This window comes from Malus domestica, chromosome 11 (assembly GCF_042453785.1).
Source record: "Malus domestica chromosome 11, GDT2T_hap1".
NCBI classification, from domain to species: domain Eukaryota; kingdom Viridiplantae; phylum Streptophyta; class Magnoliopsida; order Rosales; family Rosaceae; genus Malus; species Malus domestica.
Window position 1 is genome coordinate 12165385 of NC_091671.1, and position 22150 is coordinate 12187534.

At 34.6% G+C, this 22150-nt stretch overlaps 2 protein-coding genes and 1 long non-coding RNA gene across 3 annotated transcripts; 2 read left to right on the plus strand and 1 right to left on the minus strand.

Annotated features, from left to right (window-relative positions):
- Positions 1-212: 212 nt before the first annotated feature.
- On the plus strand, positions 213-1202 carry LOC108174533 (uncharacterized mitochondrial protein AtMg00810-like). Its single transcript, XM_017335603.1, has one exon. It carries the CDS (start codon positions 213-215, stop codon positions 1200-1202), a length of 990 nt encoding a protein of 329 aa, XP_017191092.1.
- Positions 1203-2332: 1130 nt separating this feature from the next.
- Positions 2333-3625, plus strand: LOC108172792 (uncharacterized). The gene is made up of 2 exons (XR_001789369.3): positions 2333-2972; positions 3329-3625. It is a non-coding gene; the product is annotated as an uncharacterized lncRNA (long non-coding RNA).
- Positions 3626-10224: 6599 nt separating this feature from the next.
- Positions 10225-12119, minus strand: LOC103447881 (probable aquaporin PIP2-2). Its single transcript, XM_008387089.4, has 4 exons — positions 11676-12119; positions 11053-11348; positions 10755-10895; positions 10225-10673 (listed from the first exon to the last, which is right to left on the minus strand). The coding sequence occupies exons 1-4, from the start codon at positions 11968-11970 to the stop codon at positions 10560-10562; spliced, it is 846 nt and encodes a 281-aa protein (XP_008385311.2). The 5' UTR covers positions 11971-12119; the 3' UTR covers positions 10225-10559.
- Between the last annotated feature and the right edge of the window lie 10031 nt (positions 12120-22150).

Sequence of the window (22150 nt, forward strand, 5' to 3'; positions counted from 1 at the left end):
CTAACTATGTTTGCAAATTGCAAATGAGTATCTATGGCTTGAAACAAGCTCCTCGAGCTTGGTTTCATAGGTTCTCGGAGTTTTTACTCCAATTAGGGTTTCAAGCTTCCACTTGTGATTATAGTTTGTTTGTTTATAATCACAGGGGTGTTTACTTGATCCTTTTGATATATGTGGATGATATTTTGTTGACAGGAAATAGCTCCTAGCAAATGAATAGCTTAATCAAAAAGCTGGGCACTTTGTTTTCCATGAAGGATTTGGGTCCATTACATTATTTTCTTGGAGTTGAAGTCAAATATGTGGATGATAAGATGCATTTGAGTCAAGCTAAGTATGCCTTGGATTTGTTGCAGCGTACCAAATTCGTGGATGCCAAACCAATTTCAACTCCAGTTTCTTGTGGCCAGAAATTGAGTGCTTATGATGGTGAGGCACATGACAGTCCAGACTTATATCGAAGTGTTGTTGGCGCACTACAATATCTTACCATCACCAGACCCGATCTTTCGTACGCTGTGAACCAGGTTTGTCAGTTCATGCACTCTCCAAAGACTACACATTGGACGGCAGTCAAGAGGATCCTTCGTTATGTTAAGGCCACGTACAATCATGGTCTTCTGTACAAACCTGGTGATACACATCTCACGGCATTTTCAAATGCTGATTATGCTGGGAATCCTGACACTCGGCATTCCACTGGCGGTTTCTGCATTTACTTAGGCTCCAATCTTGTGTCCTGGAGTTCTAAGAAACAAAAAACGGTGTCTCGCTCGAGTTCGGAAGCTGAGTATAGGCAGCTGGCTTACACCGCTGCAGAACTATCATGGCTGCGGTCACTTTTTCGTGATTTGCAGCTCCATCTTGTATGTCCAACGATTTGGTGTGACAATATCTCGTCTATTGCCTTAGCTTCGAATCCCGTGTTTCATTCGAGAACGAAGCATTTGGAAGTTGATTATCATTATGTTCGTGAGAAGGTGGTTCGTGGTCAGCTAATGGTGAATTATATTTGTTCCCAAGATCAGACAGCTGATTTGTTCACTAAAGGCTTGTCTACGACGCGTTTCAAACTTCTAGTCTCCAAGCTTCCAGTTGTATCTCCTCCTGTCAGCTTGCGGGGGGATGTTAGACCAAGTCATAGTCCGCGTGTCGTCTCAAGAGTTCGTGATCAAGTTAAACGTTTATCCACCAAGAGTTAGTTTAGGTTAAGACTCTTTCTGATATTCTTTTCCGTGTAAATCCAAGTCTGATCTTTCTGTTGTATTTTTTATTTTCAAATATCCTTGTAAATAGGGATTTCAGTTCCCTGATGTAATCTGGAATGTAGTATAAATACATGCAGCCCATCACTGATTGGGTATGCAATTAAAGTGAAACTGTGAGTGTTCGTAAGTTTTTCAATAATTACATTTAAATCCTCTAAGTATTTATACGAGGTCTAAATACGAGGCCCTAAATATGGTATAAACACAATCCATCTGGCTCTTTTCTTCCATTGCTCCATTGCGACCATTGGAAGTTGATCTCTAACTAAACATACGTCTAGCTTTATGGTTGTTACTACAAATTCCTCACCCAGGGCTTGACTGTGACTTTCCTTTCTGCTGTTTGTGACACTTTTGGTTTACTTTAGGAATGCTTTTCATCCTTTTGAAAAAAGAGGACACAAGCGTTTGCGGATTCTAGCTCAAAGGTAGTGTACTTTTGTATCCATAGTTATGATAAGAGTTCGATGTTGACGTTTTTAGAAATTGTAGGACAGAATCATGAAACCATTTTTTTTTATGTTTTACTTTCATTATTGTATGTTACTTGCCATTTAACTTGTTAACATGTGACCTCCGTTTTCTTTTATATTGCTCTCAATGTGGATTGCGTTATTAATCATTTGGTTTCTTAGTTGCTTGAATGCTGGAAGGTGAAGGAAATTAATTACCATTTAATAAATACTTTTTACTAGTAAATACCGTGCACTGGTCACTAATGATTATAGATACATACTACATAATCTGGTTTTAGTACAGTGGAGGATAGATCAGAGAGAGATCCAAGTAGGGTTGTAGTCTGGTGATGGCTTGGTCAAGCCATGATGGTTCATGCAATGAGAAGAGAAGTTCATACATCGGGTTGAACTGTGTTGGCTCGACTCATATGTGATCTGCGTGTGACAAACACATGGTAAGCCCCCATTGCCAGAAAGACTGCAAATGCTAAACCGCACACAATGCCAGCAACCCCAGCAGCTCCGTATCCTGTACCGCCATTCTGTGATGTAGAGTATTTGCTCTCGTGTGCTTCTGTTGCTTGCACTTGAGCTGCCACATGCAATGGTGAGCAACTGGATGTAACACATGGGTCTTTGGAAATGGGGTTTTGCGACGTTGGATTGAAGAAATCATATTGTGACGGTGAAATTGCCGTTGGGTTTGCTCTGGCAAGGCCGTGGGGGGCTCTCTCATCAGCAAAAGCAACGGAGAGAAGGGTCAGAGAAGAGAAGAAGAGAAAGATGGAAACCCTTGAAGGCATTTTTTCAGACTTGCTAATGAAGTAGTAGTTGTAGTAGTTAGTGTTTTCCTATGATACTTGTGGGTGCTTTAGTGTGGCTTTTATAAGATCCTAGGAGGGAGTGGTGGTTGCTTGGACTAGAATTTTGGTTATGAAAAAGAGGTCCGGGAGGGAACAGAATGATGGTGGTGACATGGTGGTGTACTCTATTGATCTTCCCCATCCCCTAATAAAAATGTCTAAATTCTAGAAATACTTTTCAAGGTCAATTTCGTTGCATTTTTTTTTAGACTAATCTATCCGAGTTCTTGACCTAACTAATCACTAGGTCCTCTGCTTGACCCAACAACACTTGGGGAGCGAGAAACTCTAGCATTTGCTTGGTTGGTACCGTGGGAGAAAATCGAAGCCCATACCACTTGAGAGCAAACCAAGGACTTGACCGCTAGACCAACAACTCTTAGGTTTGTTGCATATTTTATGAAGCATTATACCGTTGAGAAGTTGCATTTAGCATGCCAGTTTGGTTGGATATGTGTGACCTATAGTAGTAGCGGGTATGATTGTCATTTAAATTTGTTGACAACCTTATTACCTTCACTAGTTACTACTGTAGGCTATTGATCTCGTTTTTCCTCCACCTGAGTGCCTTAATTTTACACATGAGTGGGGACGTGGAATATAATTAATCTTCTCCAAACCTTTATATCCTTACTCAATTGATAGGTTTTCACAATCATTTGAACACACTAATTAAATTCATGGTTGTCACATGCAAACCACTTTTCTCACCCCATCTCATTCATTATTTTCTGTTTAGGTTTCCGAAGGCTTCCTTCTATCTTTTAAGAGCATCCCTAATGAGAGAAGCCAAATCTTTCGAAATGAACGGTTTGGATGTTTTGTTGGTAAGTTCTCCAATGGACGAGATGTAAAACACTTATTGGCCGGACAATGTAAGTAAAAATAAAAATGTCATTCTTACCATATTTGTATCATCTCTTTAATAGAAATGAGACTCACATGTGTTGGTGGGTCTTACTTCTACTAGATGAATGATACAAATAGATGGTAAGTGTAACATTACTCAAGTAAAAATATAAATTCTTTTTTTTTTCAATTTTTAGGAGTTGTGCCCCGCCATTGAGTAAAACATATATTTTTATATCTCATAAATGTAAAATGAGATGTATATGTGGAGAGATTTTTTAATGTGCCCGGAACATGGTTATTTAGGCCATATGTAATTATATAAGTTGAGAAAATAAAATTTCTATTGTCGCTTCACTTATATAATGACATATGATTTTATATCTCGCACACTGAAAAATCTCTCGCACATGTGGTTTTATATCTCTGATTTGTATACCTCTATCAAAGATGCTATGAGAAGGGGAGTTGAATACGGAATTTCAAGTACAAAAATATTTTTTCTTAATCAAGTTTAACGTCTAGTTTAATTATCATTACATAAAAAAGAAAAAGTTCATTTGAAGTGTTCTTGTAATACAGTACAAGTGCAATTATACATGCATTGGAAACAAGCGTGGATGTGGTTTTATGAAGGTTTCTTAGATAGAAGTGGATTGTCTGCTCTCCTATTTCCATACTTTTTATATTCTCTTCTGTTTTGTGTGATCATGGTTAAGTTACGTCAACATTTTATAATTCTATTATTTTTTGTTTTATTATTTTTATAAAAAAAATCAATATAAAATATTAACGTAGCTTAACTGTAACCACACAAATAAGAAAGAATGAGAAGAGTATGAAAATAAGAGCGCAGACAATCGACCTCCTTCTTGGATTGGAGGGACAGAAAAGGCGACGTCCGTGTTTATCCATTTCATGATGTGTATAATTGTAATCATAATGGGCAGCCAAGCTTTGTGTGCGTGTCACCGGCCTTGATATTTGACATTATTGCACATGTTTAAACGCATGCCATTGCCAATTTCACTAACCTCAAATAAATATATGTCCTTTCTCCCTCACCCTCGAGAGATTTTTTCAGTATGATCGAAATACGAAGTGATACACCACATGTCATTATACAAATAATGAGATATGTGTGTTTAAAATTAATAACTTAAAAACTAAAATTTCTCACAACTTATATAAAAACACGTGATATATCATTTACATTCCGATCACAATGAAAATTTTCTCCTTACCTCCACTCTAACATTACAATCATGACTCATCACACCCTTCAAAGCTTTATGTTCAACTCTCTCTCTCTCTCTCTCTCTCTCTCTCTATGACACAGTGGCACTGAGGCTTCACCTAATGCATACACAAGATCCTTGTTAATTGGTTCAGGGCATCACATGTTTGAGCAATGCACCTTCCAAATCACAAGAGTTTGATTGTATGTGATAAACATCTCATTCTGTTGCCTACTTCAAACATGTCTTTGTTTTTGTGTTTTGTAAGCAAAATACTTAAGATATCACTAGTTTAAATCCTTCCAACATTGGGCATTGAACATCAATAGCACTCGTTTGGTGTTTAAAAATTACGTGGATAGATCGATTAGTAAAATTCAAGGTATATTAGAGGTAGAGATGGATGATTTTTGATGAGTAGATTTTATATTATATATTTTACCCTAATCTTAGTATATTTTGGTTAATATTCTGGAAGAATTTTGATACTTTGAATTGTATTTTCAATATAGGACTTTCGACTTCCTCTGGAGCAAAACAGGACCAAATGGACGAATTTTGGAGTAATTCCAGTTGGAGGACGTTCGTAGCTTAATCGTATAAAAATTTGGGATTTTTCCACCAAGCGGTTATTTTCTAGCGATAAAATAAAGGAGCAATGCGCAGTGTTGGAAAATGACATTTTTGGGCTCAAATTACGTTTTTGGAGCGCAAGATGACCTCGGATGGGTTCGTGGCCTTCTGAAGAAGTGTTCAGAATATTCCAAACATTAAATCCAGCTATATTGGGCCAGTTTTGGAGCAGCTTATGGGTCCAAAACGTGGCTGTTCAGATTTTGGGCGAATGTTACCATTTAATTTAGGGTTATGTTTCCTTTTTTATTTGGATTAGGGTTTGTGTGGAGGCTGAGCAGATATATTGCTTGGCCGTCTACCAAATTTTTTTGGGGGACGTTTTTCTTTTATGCAATTTTGGAGACAGAGAGCATTGTGAGGGTTTTAGAGACTTTTTACTTGAAGGTGCCTTCAATCCTTTTCTTGAATATATTTTCTATGATTTTAATTATGAGTATGCGGAACTAGTTTCTTTTGCTAGGGCGAAGCCTTGAGCCTTAGCATGAATATGTGATTTTTATTTAACTGCTTATGATTGATTGCATGCATACTTTGAATTGTTAATCACCGGGATATAAACTATCTAATTGTCTTAATGCCTAATCACCATTAGGATCTTTAGAAAAATAATTTGATGCAATTTTGGTCGGAAGGTTCCCTGAAATTGATGTTGGCTTCTTGTGATTAATAATTGTAATTTCACTTAGGATGAATATCACGTCTTAAGGATTGCATGGTATTTCAAAGGATTTTCATAAAGCATAATGAGTCTTTCATGTTCAGATTTGATCCGAACGTCCGGACGGGTTGCATGTTAGATATACGTTCTATGTTGGAGGTTCCAAGTAGAATATGAATTAGGAAAATCTAACCTTCAAAGTGGCATGTGTAGATCATAAGTAATTGGTAAAAATTCATAGGATTGCTAGGTGATGGTGGAACCCTAGTGCTTTTTTAATTTGATTCTCCCAACACTGTTTTCTTTTCTCTCTAGTTCTAATATTGCAGATTGTTTATTTTAAGTCGTTAATTTCGTTTTATTTTAATTAGGTTATAAAATCAATCACCTCAATTTCTACTTTACAATAATTAAATGGAATCTTATTAGTTTCAAATTATTTAATAATCCATGTGGAGACGACCTTGCGAGGTCCGTTTATACTACAATAACCTTGTGATTCTTGCAAGTAAAATAGGAAATTTAAGCCCGTTCACATGAGTAGTAAAAATTCTATCAATTTTTCATTTAAAACGGTTTGGACATGAAGAGACATATGTCTACTAATCTTACTATTTTTTGTTATGGAGAAGGGATTGGAATGTAAATGTTTTCTTAATGAATAATCTACTTTCTATCTTCAAGTTCGATTCAATTGTTTCATTTCTTCCTTAGGCGTCCCTTTAATATAGTGGACGGGTTATCCATCCCAATTCAATCCTAGACACGAGACTTTATTCTTTGGGACAACAACTCATGTCCCAAATGATGTAGCAACAGTTCATTTGTTTACAATTGGGCCTACTATAAAACTCGTTTATTGGCATACAGTACGAAAATGTTATGTGATATGACACGTCAGTTGGTCTTGTACAAAATTAGATCAACGAGGTGGGCCAAAGGCCAATGAAGCCCAAGGAGGATAAGGCTCCAAGCCCTTGGCTGGTGCTGTTCTCCCTACTTTGGAGTCATCAAAGTAGTCCGGTAGAGTCCCCCTACATCCTTCCTGCAGCACTCCTCAAGGGAGACTTTGGTAGAGAGCCGGAGGATGAGCGTGAGTAACGCCACAATGCGATCATCAGGAGCATGGAAGAGATCAAGCCCTCGGCCAAGCAACGGCCATGAATGACTGACACTTTACTAACAATGCTGGTAGAGGTGGTTCAAAAAATCGAAAACCGAAAAAAAAATCGGACCAAACACTGAACCGAAACCGAAAACCGAAAGAAAAAAAAAACCAAACCGAACCGAACGGAGTCCCTTTACACTTTATGAATGTATGCCCATTTTTGTGAAACTTTTGTTGCCAAGTTTGAAACTAAGTCTATGGCTTTTTCAAGGAGCATACTTGGTTCAATTAGGGAGGATATTTCATTGATTATAGAGGAAAGTTTTGGATGGCTTTGAAACTTTGAAAAGCTTCTCTAATTGTTTGTTTTTTGAATGAAAACGGTGATCAATTTTTCTTTGCAATTGAGGCTGTTGATAGCATAGAATTGGTTTATATGATCTTGTATATGTACAACTACCTTCCCACTTTCCCCATTTTGTTATTATTAGTCTACCAACGTAAGCATTTATTCTAAATTCCATATTAAAAAAATGATCAAATTTTATAAAATTAAAAAAAAAACCGAAACCAAACTGAATAAAACCAAACCGAACCGAATAAAAACTGAAAGAAAAATGACTTTCACGAGACAATGCGGGATTTCGAAAATCTTTTAGAGGACATGGCAACATTTAAACCCATTCCATACGAATCATGATGACGGACCTTGACTTCAAATTCATTGAGCTCGGCTCGGTATGTGAAGCATGAACTCTGGCCTAAAGAAGCTTTCAAAATAGCGAATGCCCATCAATGTTATGTTTCATGTATAAACACCAAACTTTTCTACACAATTTTTTTATTAGAGTAAATTTTAAGGGAGCTTTCATGAAAAAAGTTTGGGCTAAATTTTTTTTAATAAAAAACCATGCTATAAATTTATTTAATGAAAAAGACTTAGATTTTAATGAAAAATTCTTAAATTTTAATAAAAATGACAAAATAACTTAAATTTTAATGAAAAAGACATCATTTTAATATTAAAAAAATAAATAAAAAATAAAAATTGACTCGCAAACCTATGCGTCCTCATACAAACAGTTTATGAAACTTAGTACATTGTTTATGAAACTTACTATACTGTACTATTTGTGAAACTTTCTACACTAATTATGAAACTTAACGGTACTACACTGTTTATGAAATTTAACGATAAATGAAGATTAATTATAGAGTAGTTATATAATAATATATGTGTAAAAACAATATAAAATTCCTAATCCTACTTTTGTGTATATAATCTACAAGGGACAAATTTGACTAAATTCATGCACAAGCAGTAGTCTAATACATATACGAAGAAAATATTGGAAAATATAAAATTGTTAGAGAGAAAGAGGAGGGGCATTGTTGTCAGGGAGAGTAGTTGATGGAGGAGAAGGAGATGAAGAATAATGAGGCGATGATGAAATATTGCACGCGCTTTACTTAGGTATTTTTTTGTTTTTTTGTTTTTCATTATCTTGTCTTTATCATTAAATAAAGTTATAACATAACTTTTGGTTAAAATTCAAAGTTTTGAAATCTTTTTCATTAGTTTTCCTTAAATTTTAATGCTAAGTAGATCAATTTTTTAAACTAAATTTGCTAAACATATGATGTGTCAAATTTATTCAAAGAATACCATACATCATGCAGAAGATGAAGCAAGAACATTATTTCGCCAAACACCTTAAACAAATAAGTAGAAAAAGTATAATTTAAAGAAGAAAATTACAAACCGTATAACCTAAATGATATTTATTTGCTGCTTTGTCACTGCTTACGAAAATAGATCATAGTCAATAGTGTATGTAAGAGTTAACATTGTGCAATACTTGTATTCATACTCCTCAGCATATGCTATGAGCCTATGTCATTCAATCAATTAAAAAAAATGAAAGTTATTTTTATCGAAAAATTAGTAAGTATCATAACGAACTTCTATTCACGGGTAAATTAAAGAGTATTAATTCTTGCATCCAAATTCATATGTTTGTTCTCTCGATTGTAAACATTTGAACATGAACTATCATTAAATTACCTAAAAACTAGAAAATAATTAATTTTCTAATTAACCTAACGAATAAGAGTGACATGAGTGGCAGCAAAACATCTCTCTCATTACATACGTAACTCCAACAGCAAAGTCTTTAAATTGAAGCAATATCTGCATCATCAAGCAGCTTAAAGCATTACCTACTTATTCCTCCCCAGAAAACGACCAGAAAGCCATAGAATATCGACGAAGATAAGATAGAATAATCTACTACAAAAAAACTCTATAATTATTTCATGTAACATCATCCACCTTTTAAAAAGATAGACAAACCCAGCTCTAATGACCTGGCATGCATATATACATGTGTTGTCCCTATAGGCTATGGCCCTGACTACTGCATGCCAAAGATAATGGAAATCAAATGCACCATCGATCTCACTGCCAAGGACCACCACCACCACAAAAACCCGCTACATAAAGCATCTTTATTATTATTTTGCATGTTTATCAACACCAGTTAAATATATGATATAAACAATCTCATCAGCAGCTTTTTAATATTTGAAACGATAAGAACGTATAGAACTCAACTCATCTCTGGTTTTGATATTATATTATTGCAATTAAAATTTAAATTACACCCACAATCCCAATTTGAAAGAGAGGTCGTAGATTGATAGATAAGAAAACAAGGTGAAAAAACTGCATCCAAATGATTCATTAGCGTTTTTCGATGGATTTAATTTAATTAGTTTCTTATATGATTAAGAAATGAATAAATATATATAATTTCATGAGTTATCTATTGATCAAATTCGTCAACGCTAAGAAGAGAAATGTACTAACAAAAGCTAGCTAGTCGCTTCATCATGGGATATGATATCACATTTCTACCAATTTACACCAATGGAAACGTGGAGTGCTCATACCATGGGGACAAATTAAGAGTGTAATTTAGCCAATTTTTTATTTATAAACCCCACCATTTAACTAAAGTTAAGTTAAAGTGTATCTTTCATTATCTCTTAATCAAATGACCCCATTTTCAAACCTGATTAATTAACTCTACCTAATCTGATAATTGTGCTGAGGAATATTCATTAAACTAAAACCAGGATAAGCATTACAAGGTACAACTCGTATTTCATTAGCTTTCTCTGGCATCAATATAAATACACAACCACTTGAAAAGGTGACAAGAGAAAATAGTAAATAAAATAAAAGATAAGAATACACAGAAGAAATTAAAATAGCACAAACATGCAAAGCAAAGATAACAAAGAAGAGATGGATACAAAATAGCACTCTTTGCCCAAAGACGTAATTATCTACAGTTCCACCGCCCTTCAAATTTCTCCTTTTGAGACCATGAGAGACTTGCACTCCTCTATTTTGTTATTCCTTTAGAATCACCATTTCCATTTGAAAACCATGGATGAAATTAAAAGCCTTAATTAATTAAGCATTGCTTCTGAAAGATCCCAGAGCCTTGATGGCTCCTGCTCTCAGAATGTATTGGTGGTAGAAGGCAGCAATGGCAGCTCCAATGAAAGGTCCAAGCCAGAAGATCCACTGAGATATAAAACGAAACCAATTAAGAAGAGAAAATAAAATAATTAAGTCAATTTTTGGGAAAACTGAGAGGGATCATACTTGGTCATCCCAAGCTTTGTCCTTGTTGTAGATGACAGCAGCTCCAAAACTCCTAGCAGGGTTGATGCCAGTTCCAGTGATGGGAATAGTGGCCAAGTGAACAATGAACACAGCAAATCCAATGGGAAGTGGGGCCAAGACCTTAATTTAAGACGATAAATAATTTGTAGAGTTAATAAAATTGCCTAAAATGAACCAAAAATTGAGCGATCATTTGGTGTACTGACACTCGATCTGAAATTTATTTAAGTCACAAGTTCAAATCTCATGCTAACAAATGAGTGAGAGATGTGCTTACAGGGACGTGAGAGTCTCTGGCATTTCTCTTGGGGTCGGTGGCGGAGAAGACGGTGTAGACAAGAACAAAGGTACCGATGATCTCAGCACCCAAACCAGTGCCCTTGTTGTAGCCAGCAGACAACTCGTTGGCTCCACCACCATACTTCATGTAGTATGACTTCTGGAAGGCCTTCACCAACCCTACACCGCAGATAGCACCCAAACACTGTGCTATGATGTACAACACTGCCCTGATCAGTGAAACCTTGCGAGCCAAGAACAGCCCAAAGGTCACAGCTGGGTTAATGTGTCCTCCTGCAATTGTCATAGAAACACAAGACTTAGATTCTGTTATAAGTACTTTTGTATAAAGCGCTTTTAGTCCGTAACAGTTTTTGTTAGTAGCACTTTTAATGTAAACACTAAAATTTATTCAAAGTTCAAGTACTTCTGAAACCCTAGAGTCACTCGAACTTCCTCCAAAAGCATTTATCATATGTTTTCAGGAATTTCTTTCAAGTGCTTCTGAGATTTCATAAAAAAAAGTTCTGTTTTTGTCAAACACTTCCAAAAGTGCTTCTAAAGTTTCAAAAGCACTTTTATCTATTTATGCTAAGGACCGAGAAAAAAAAGAAGACATACCTGAGATACCGGCGGTGCAGTAAACAAGGACGAAAATCATGCCACCGAAGGCCCAAGCGATACCAAGAATGCCAACACCGCCGCATTGGTCAGCCTCGCTCTGGGATTTGTAGCCAATGACGGTCAAAACTGTGATGTAAAGGAAGAGGAGGGTGGCAATGAACTCAGCAATGAGAGCTCTGTAGAAAGACCACTTGGTGAGCTCCTCAGCATCAAACAAGGGGGTTGGAGGAGGGTCATGGTAGTCTTTGGTGGCAAACTCACCGTGTTCAGCTCCCTCTACATCTTTTGCCATGGCTTCTGTGACTAATTAAGTGGCTTTTGGCTTTTGAAGGAATGAGAGGAGAGAGAGGTCGTTTGGGATTGTGAGTGTGGATGGAGAGGTGTGAGTGTAGAGGGGTATATATGGGGCAGACAAGAGTGATTGTATGCTAAACAATAATTAGGAAAGTAAGTATGTTTATGTTATTGTTTAAGCAAATAATACATGATGATGAAAATGATTTATGTTATTTTTATGCCGCCCATAATCCATATTAGCTTGATTTCGCTTGCATGGGTCCCCTCCTGGTCCCCCAACGGCTACTAAAAATAAAAGGGTTTTACTTTAGTTTCCCACCTTTCATCACTTTAGAGATATAATATAATCACCCAGTGTCCTAGAGAGTAGAGACAAATAAAGGGTAGTTGTTAGTTAGACCTACAAGGGTTCTTTTTATTTTTTATTTTTTATTTTTTTACAATTATTACTCAATTTAAAATGGCAAATGTAGTGGGTAGAATAATGCCTTGAAAACAAAATGGTAAATATAAAACGGTCATCCAGCCTAAAAAAAGGTATAGCCAACGGTCTAATGCTAACACACACATTTTTTACTTTTGGTTGCTTTGGTTAATTACTTACGATGAATGCATTTATAAGAAATGAGTATCATTTGTTTTCATGTGCTTATTAACAACCGATGAATTAAAAAGAATGTGTATGATTCTCGTTCATGTGTTAACAACTTAGGACTGAAAATAAATAGATCCAAGTATCTCATATGTTCTTATACCTTAAAATCGAGGAATACAATTACTAATTAAGAGAGGATTGTTCATCCGTATGCAATCTTTCATATTTACATTCCTTCATATCCCTTTTATTTTTTATTGTAAATTCAATGTAAAGATTTCTCTTCGAGCTCGTATGAATGTGTTTTTAAAAGGACAGAAAGCGTTTTTTATGAAAATATTTTTAGAACCAATATTTAGTAAATATGCAAGTAAATCCTGAAAAAAAAAACACTTAAAGTGCTTCTTGAAAGAAGCACATAACTCGTACTTCTTGCAGAGAGTACTTAAAGTGCTTTTGGAACCCAAATTTTGTTTTTCTAAAAGTGTTTTTGGTCATTTTAAAAGTACATCCAAACAAGTCATTTTTCTTTTTCTTTATTGCTTTCGTGCATGCAAATTGTTTTACCAAAAGAAAATTTCTTTGGTAAGAATTGCATCCACAAGTAAATGGAAAATATGCAACCCCCAATTGTGAAAAACAATAAAAAAGAACCTGAAAAAAGTTGGGGAAATTCACATATATAATAAGAAGCCTACCATTGTGAATTCAATAATAAAAGGAAAAGAACCATTATCTCTAAACTTTTAATTAATTAATTTATGCATATTTTATCCCTAAATGTATTGTCAAATGTTAGCTGATGACGGTTTGCCAGAAGAACTTATCTGGATCCTACCTAAAATCAAATGGTGTACATATATGGTGGTTATGCACCACTCGTCATCTCAATTATGGAACTGATGGTGTTTTTTTTTTACTCAGATTTATTTTTATAACCAAAACACAAAAAACATGTTGAGTTGAGAATTAGAAATAGACTTATTTAAACTTTAAAAAAAATAGGAAAAAAAAAATGGTTTCAAGTTAAGTTGATATCGTATTGTAATTTGATTTTAGAATTTATATGTATCTTAAAATTGTTGAGTAAACTCTCTTTAAATTTAGTAAAATTATTATGGTTGTGCCGCTGGATACAATTTGTGGATGTGTATGACTTTAACCACTAATCGAAAATGTACCACAACAATCTAGAACATGAAAGTAATTTAACTTAGAATTATATGTATCCTAAAATTTTGTGTAAATTCTCCTTAGGTTTAGTAAAATTAAAGGATGAGAATGCTATGGTTGTGTGGTTAGATGCAACTTGTGGGTGTGTATGACTTTCACCGCATATCGGAAAAGTGGCACAACAATCTACATCATCATGAATGTAAGTGGCTAACTATAATAATATGCGCCAAGTCATTTTGAAATAAAATCCATTTTTCCCTCACTTACTCTGATTGGGAAGTAGGGAATCCGTGTGTAATTTTGAATTAAAGAGCTACTATTACTTTTATATATCGAAATTATCTACATATGGACTAGAACAATGTACAACTCCCTTACACTTACGTTCAAATTTCGATTTTCATTTAGATTAAATTTAGCTGTTGTTCAAATGAAGAAATTTTTTGACTATTTACTAAGTATTTTATGTAAGAGCATCTATGCCAGTCAGCCGATTGATAAGGCAATTGAGTTGAATTGCTCTTGGATCTTTTTCCACCGGTCCAGAATTGGAAAGGCAATTGGACCAAGGGCTTGTGCTTGTTAGACTGCCCTTGCAACAATTGTATGGGCTTGAGCCTGTTGGGATTAGACAATGGCCTAGAATGCTCTCACAGCCGTTAGATTTCCAACGGTCCTATTTTGAAACTTATAGATTGTGCCACATGGCACAATTTGGTGCATCTAATTTAAACAAAATTTGATAAATCAACGGCCTGTATTAATTCGAAGTCAAAAAATTATCAAAAAATTCTTTAAAAAATACAATTTTTTTTAGCAATACACTTAAAATTAAACACATTTAACAAACTTACAAAGTTCAACAATCTTCTTCATTCGCCTTATTTTTTTCATTAATTATTGCTTGTTTGTAATGCTATGTTTTGCTTTGTATTTAAAATTAAATTATTAGAGTTAAATAGGGAGTTTATTTTTAAAGAACAAACTTACTAAGTACACACTTATAAGGCTTAAACATAAAACTTATATTTGTGAATAGTATTCACTATTTCTCTTGCCCTTCATCTTTCCAAACGGATGAACTTGCACAAAAACAATTAATGTTCAGAGTGCATAATAAGAGCAACTCTTGCCCTTACCTTGCCCTCGCCCTCCTAAAAGGGGTGGAGATGCTCTAAGCTAAGTTTAGGTACACCATAAATAAAACAAATTTAGGATCCAAACATTGTACAAAAATACATAGCTCATGACAACCTCACAATAGATAAACCACATATTTAATTTATATTTTTGGTGAAATATTGATGCCATGAATTGACAACCATGGCCGCCCCACTCTAGTATAAGTTATAACTCTAACCCTTTTGGATTGTTTTTTTTTTCCAATTGACAATATGACATTCCCCAAATCCCATTCTCCCATCCACAATTCCACATTTTGTTTTCAATTACTTTCAATATTTTCTTGGTGTGGTTTTTTTTTACCACCTTGAAATTATGGCTAAAAATGCAACACTAGTCAAAAACTTGAAGGGTGGATGATGTAATTGAAAGAAAAAATTTATTTGTGTTTTTGGCTTTGTGTGGCTGCAAGTGACTTCTCATTGGCCGGTGCCTCCTCCAATTTTTTAGTCCATAGTTTAACCATATGTTTTTTTTTTAAATAATAATTTTTATTATAAAATGATAAGATAACTTACATTAATTTAATGGGGAGTGAGAATCGAACATAGGATTTCAAGTGCGAGGACGAATGCTCTTAACCAACTGAATTACAATTCACTTGCATTTAGCCATATGTTAATGTTAAGTAATTGCTAAATGGTTGTGTAGACATGTAAATTTTGGTGAAATAAGTACTCACTAACAAACTAAAGTTTTGACATGTCAGGACTTAAGTGACACACATTGTGGGTCTCACAAGTTGCGCACATGCATGTGACTCATCAAAATCGGACGAGCCATCAAGAGTGATACGTGTTGACATTTGGTTGAAAATAATTAAGGAGTTATCTTTAATTAACCTTGATTTAAATCTAACAATTAACCAAATTAAGGATGAAGTTGATTGATTTATTTGATAAAATCAAATATAATTTGATTAAATCAACATTATTTGATAAAATCAAATTGAACACGAATCAAGTCCAAATCAAGTTTTGGCCCCTGCATCAATTAATCAAGTACAAATTAATATCAAATCAAGCCTCAACTAAGATATGGAGAGGCCTATAAATACGAGCCTCCAAGATAAAAAAAAGGGGTCTCACATCCACATATCCCTCAAACCGTCAAACTCTCAAACACTCTACACACTCAAAAAAACTCTCCGCATTTTCGCCACTCTCGTGAAGAACTACCAAATTTATTTTGTAAACATATTTTTGTTTTATTTATTGTAGAAAATTCGTGACCCTGAGAGAGAGAGAGCAGGAATTAGAAATAAAATAGACAAGAGATAGCTCAAATCTAAAGACTTCGAAGAAAGAAGTAATGATGTATCCTTTAATTCGCCCTAAGTTTTTGGCCTCATACAAACATCATAAGTGGCAGACAATTGGAAAGGCATTTTAGTATTGTGCCTTTTGTTGACTATCCATTTTAGTCCAAAATTTTAAGTTCAATTCATCTCTCTCCTACATTTGTTTGTCGCTTAAATGTAAAAATGGTCCATGTGTTATAGTTATATGGTCAATTTAGTCTATGTATTTCGATTTGGCTAATTTGATCCTCGTATTTGTTACTGTTAGCCAATTAAGGACATTTAATTCAATCTCTTTTAAAAAATTCATAAGAAAAATTATATGAGATATATTACTATTTCTCTTTATAGAAAAATGCAAATCAGTGAGAAATAACATATATAAGAGATAAAGCTTCCAATCTAAAAAATGATTAAGGTTGTGACATAGGAAAGAGAAGGGGTAATGTTAGGGAGGAGGTTGGGGAGTTGGGAGGAGAATAATTTTTCTTTTAGTTTTTAATTTTATATTATTTTTAAATATTTTAAATCAAATAAACAAGTTTATAATAATTTATAAAAAAAAATTAAAGAAATTAGATGAAAATATCCTTAATTGGAAAACAAAGATAAACACAAGAACTAAATTGACTAAATTAAAAAATTAACCCAATGACTAAACACACATGGACCATTTTTGTCACAGCCCGTCCCGAGATTTTATTTATCGAGGTTGTGAAATGACGAAATTACCCTTAAGGTGACTAAGGTACGTGTGACGTATAATTTGGAATAATTCATACTCTCCCAAATTTTTGGAAGATTTTAAATGGATTAAAAGTTATTTGAAATTTGTGTGGTTAGGGAATGAAAGTATGGCTTGTTTTGGGTGGACCACACATACACACATGGGACAAGTTCTTCCATGTGCTCTCTCTCTCTCCTCCCTCGCAGTTCTCTCTCTCTTCCTCTCGAACCCGTACGGACCAAAGCACCAATCCCTCAATTTCTTCGCGAATCGAAGCCAAAAAGGTGAGTTTCTTCATCCTTTCAACCTCCTGATTCGATTGGTGTCATTTTTAGAACTGGAAACCCTCGATATCACGTTGAAACCTCGAGGTCTGATTTGAGTATTGTTCATGCACACGTGAATTGTTGAATTTCAGGGAATTCTAAGCTTATAGTGAGCTTAGTAAGGTCCTAAGGAAGCTCGGAGTGTTTAGTTTGAAGGTTTTAGACGTCGGGATCGCCAGGTTCGAAGTTGGCCGGTTTTCTTGGAATTTCTCCGGTGAGATTTCGTATGTTTTTTGGAACCTTAAAGTAGTGTAACATGATTCTACACGCTTAGGGCTTCAATTTGATATAAAATGCATGAAACATGGTTGAGAAATGATGGAGAACAAGGAGATTGAAAAATCTCCAGTTTTCCGACGACCAGCAAAACCAGTCCGGCGACTTGAGGAAGAAGGTGACCTGTGTGAGGGTGCGTGGGTCCGTGCCTCTCCCGGTGCGTGGGGGCGCGTGCGGCCTCGAAATTTTTTTCTAAAAATACCTCGACGTCCATGACGTCGAGTAGGTCACTGTGGTATATTCATATACCCAATTGAGCATCGTATGAGAAGTTATTACAAATTGTCGGTTATGTGCTTTAAATAACGTTGTTATAGTTGTTTCGCATATAGGTGATACCTATCCCGAAGACGAGCGCATTCAAGGACGTCATGGGGGTTACGACCCTTCGACTTAACTTATCAGTGAGTGGGCAGTTATTTTCTGTTATTACCTATATACTACTGAATTTCCCAGAAATTGAATTTAAATGAAAGTATGTTTTTAAAAAGCCATGCATGCATATTATGAATTATATGAATTAGTAATTGATGCATATATATGTGAAATGGTGTTGTGGATGCACATGTGAGTATCAGGTGAGTTTTATGTTATTCATGTGAACTATCGATGAAGTGAATTGTGTTGAAAGCTCAAACCTGCACCCCTGGTGTTAGTGCTTATATTATTCACCCTGCACTGCACGCTCACCTTGGATCCAAGTAGGTGCATGTCGTACAGACCATGAGAGGGTTCTAACATGTCATACAGACCATAAAGTGGTTTCGACTGTAGGTGATTTTAGATTATTATACAGATGTTGATGAGAGAAGCACTAGAGCGTATTCTTACACCATTCTTATCGTACAGACTACTTCAAGTAGTTCCGATTTATGTGCAGAGTAGTGCCGTACAGGTCACTGTGGTGACTCCGGTTGGTTTGGATATTGAGCTATGGAATTAACCGTACAGGACCAACTGCAGGGTCTCCGGTTGATTCATTATGTCACCTATTATATTGATGCATTCTTAATCTGCTATTGACATTTATAGCATGGCACACTTTCTGGTATTGGATAAAGATTTGTGATTTGAGATATAGGAAGATTTATATGCATATTATGTTATTTTCTGGGAAAGTATACAGGTTTTACAGCGAGGGGTTAGAAATGTTATTAATGAAATGTTTTCAAAAAGCTTTGTTTTACTGACCCACTCAATTTTGTTTTGCGCACCTCCAGGTTCTAGTTAGCAGCGTTAGTGGTCCACGAGGATTCCCACGGCGTACTGACAGACTACATAAATGTAGGACTCACCTTCGGGTGTTGTAATTTAGTTATGTTCCTACTTGAATGCACCTAGTACTTATGCTCTGAATATGTGTGTTTCACACTTAAACTCACTCTAGCATGCCAATTGGATATTATTGCTAGTGTTTGGTTTTTTACTTCTTTGTATTTCTCTTATCTATTGCTTCCGCGTCGCACTTTTGGTTACGTCACACTCACGTGACGGCCAGCACGCCTTGATTCTAGGATCGGGGTGTGTCAATTTTAACATTTAAGCCTTTGTTTGTCAAAACAAAAAATATTTAAAAAATAAATAAATAAAAGCAAATAATGCTTTACACAATGACAAAAATCAATCATATTATAAACTTTAGTGTGAATTCGATTCTCACCGATTTTTTTTTCTCCCACCAATTAATCATCTAACTCCATTAATGCTAACGCTCTATTTCAAACATATGTAAAAATATATATTTCTTAATTTTCTGTTCGGCCTGTGGGCCTATATGGATTGTACATGTCAATAAACTCACTGGTGGACCCTCTCATCTTCTTTCGTTTCTTGGGTGAGCCGGTGGCTTGAAGAATCTAGAAAGACCCTAGATGGAAAAACACAAATCAAGCTGAGGAAATTTCAAGAATTTAAGAGAAGGGAATTTAAAGAAGGGATGTGATATCTACACATCCTTTTTTACTTCTCACACATCTTTTTAATTTTTGACCGTCGAATCAGATGAATTGAATAAATTAATAAGAGGTGTGTGAAAAGTAAAAATATGTGTGAATAGCACACCCCTTTAAAGAATTTAAAAAACAAAACCTTAAAAATTAAATATCTCCCCTCAACCTTGGTGGGGGCCGTAGTGCTCGAGTACGAGAGGAAGAAGATGATGAACAGTCATCTCTTCTTTTTTTGTTTTTTAAGTTTTTAATTATATAAAAATAAAACTTGTTTTTAATTATTTAAATATTTTTAATTAGACTTGTGGAACTCAATTATGTGTCATATCAGCACATAACAAAAATTTTAATGGAGTTATGACAGAAGGATCACATTGATTTGCAACACCTATTTTTAGGGACTACATGATCGATTTTCAATTTCAGAGACCATTTTGAAGGGGTGGGCAAATTTCGGGAACTACTTGTGATAAAAACCCTTTTGTATATTAAGTGGTTAATGCATTTATGTTGTAGTCCAAAATTTTAAGTTCAATTCCTTTCTCTCCTACATTTGTTTGTGGCTTAAATGTCAAAATGGTCCCTGTGTTATAGTCATATGGCCAATTTAGTCCCTGTATTTTTGGTTTGGCTAATTTAGTCCTTGTGGTTGTCATTGTTGGCCAATTAAGGATATTTAATCCAATCTCTTTTAAAAAATTCATAAGAAAAATTATATGAGATATATTACTCTTTTTCTTTACAGAAAAATACAAATCAATGATAAATAACACATATAAGGAATAAAGCTTCCAATCTGTAAAAATGATTAAGGTTGTGACATAGAAAAGAGAGGGGGTAATGTTAGGGAGGAGAATCATTTTTCTTTTAATTTTTAATTTTATTTCATTTTTAAAAATTTTAAATCAAATAAGTAAGTTTAAAATAATTTTAAAAAAAAATTATAGAAATTGGATGGAAATATCCTTAATTGACTAACGAAGATAAACACAAAGACCGAATTGGCTAAACTGAAAACACAGGGATTAAATTGATCCAATTACTGAAACACATGACCATTTTAACATTTAAGCCTTTGTTTGTCAAAACAAAAACAAAACAAAAAATATTTAAAAAAAGCAAATGATGTCTTACGAAGTGACATAAATCAATCATATTATACATTTTTATATGAGTACGATTCTCACCGATTTCTTTTTTCCCTACCAATTAATCATCTAACTCCATTAATGCTTACGGTCTATTTCAAACATATGTGAAAATATATATTTCTTAATTTTCTGTTCGGCCTTTGGGCCGATATGGATCGTACATGTACAAAAACGAAAGGTCCAGAATGCTACTAAAAATGTGGAAGGTACAAATTAAAACTAACATTACACATTGGAAAACAACTCTTACTATAATAGTGACGTAAAAGAAGAGAATGTAGAATACAAGGCACATAAGCCACATGGTGAATAGTATACCAAACATGTACCAAGATTTAGATACATGCCTCTCTTGTTTGATCGGAATGCTACAATATGAGCAAGTAATCTTAAGAGTATGTTTGATAACTATTTTTATTTTATTTTTAAAACTGAGAACTTATTTGGTAATTATTTCAATTTTTCAGTTTTCATTTAAATAACTAAAATAGAAATCTAAAAGCTAATTTTGTGATCTTCAAAATTTGGCTACATTTTAAAATAATTTTTTATTTTTTGGGATCTAAAAATTAAGGAGGTGTATTCAATTAAAATTTTGAGAGATTAATTCTCTGAAAGTCTAGATTCAATTAGAAATATTTTAAAGGGTCTTAAAAAAGTTGGGGAATTGGAGAGATTTCATGATGTATTTTAAGCATTCTTAAATCTCGCCTCTCTCCTTGGGAATTTGAGGGAATTCACTCAAAATTTTACATAGAATCTCTAGAAATCCCTCAAATTTCAATTAAATACACCCCCCATAAAGTTAGTTATCAACCAAGTTATCAAAATAAAAAATGAAATGGTTATCAAAAAGCCCATAAGTTCTAAAATCCGAAATACAAAGTGAGATTTTTGTACTCTCATTTTCTTCTTTTGTATTGTTTCTTGCCTTAGGATTGATTAAATAAAAGGAAACTCAGTGGACAAAGAAATATCTTGACATAAAAGAGAGAATAAATTATAAAATAGTTGGATTACATTTTACGCACAATGATTAAAATATATTCAGAAATGTACATAACAAATACATTATCAAAGAGTGACTCACAATTGTAAGCCATTATCATCTCTGATAATTGTCATCTCCCATTCAATTCCTAAACGAGGACGCTACTTTCATTCTCCAGCACAAATTCAAGTCTTTCTCAAACCAAAACCAAGAACACTAATCGTCGTCGTCGTCGTCGTCATTATACTCTTCCACTCGCTCCTCGATCGTCTCCAATTTCGGAGAGCTAGAACCCTTCCATGGAAAATCAAGAAGGGACGGTGCAACCTCAATCCAAGGCTTCCTCGTATGCACGAGCTCCTTCGGCATTGTGAGCTTGTAACCTAACATCATCATAGCTTCTAAGCAAATTTGAAGCGAAATCGTAGGTTTTGACGTCGAAGTTTGTATGTTTTTGTGATGTGGAGAAGATTTTAGGTAAACGGATGCCTCTCTTTCTCCT

Bases quoted from the DNA above. Each gene is read 5' to 3' on its own strand.
- LOC108174533 (XM_017335603.1), top strand. From the start codon at position 213: ATGAATAGCTTAATCAAAAAGCTGGGCACTTTGTTTTCCATGAAGGAT.
- LOC103447881 (XM_008387089.4), bottom strand. From the start codon at position 11,970: ATGGCAAAAGATGTAGAGGGAGCTGAACACGGTGAGTTTGCCACCAAA. The intron at 11,349-11,675 runs GTATGTCTTCTT...TGACAATTGCAG, and splicing joins CTGCACCGCCGGTATCTCAG to GAGGACACATTAACCCAGCT. The intron at 10,674-10,754 runs GTATGATCCCTC...TTTATATCTCAG, and splicing joins ACAAAGCTTGGGATGACCAA to TGGATCTTCTGGCTTGGACC.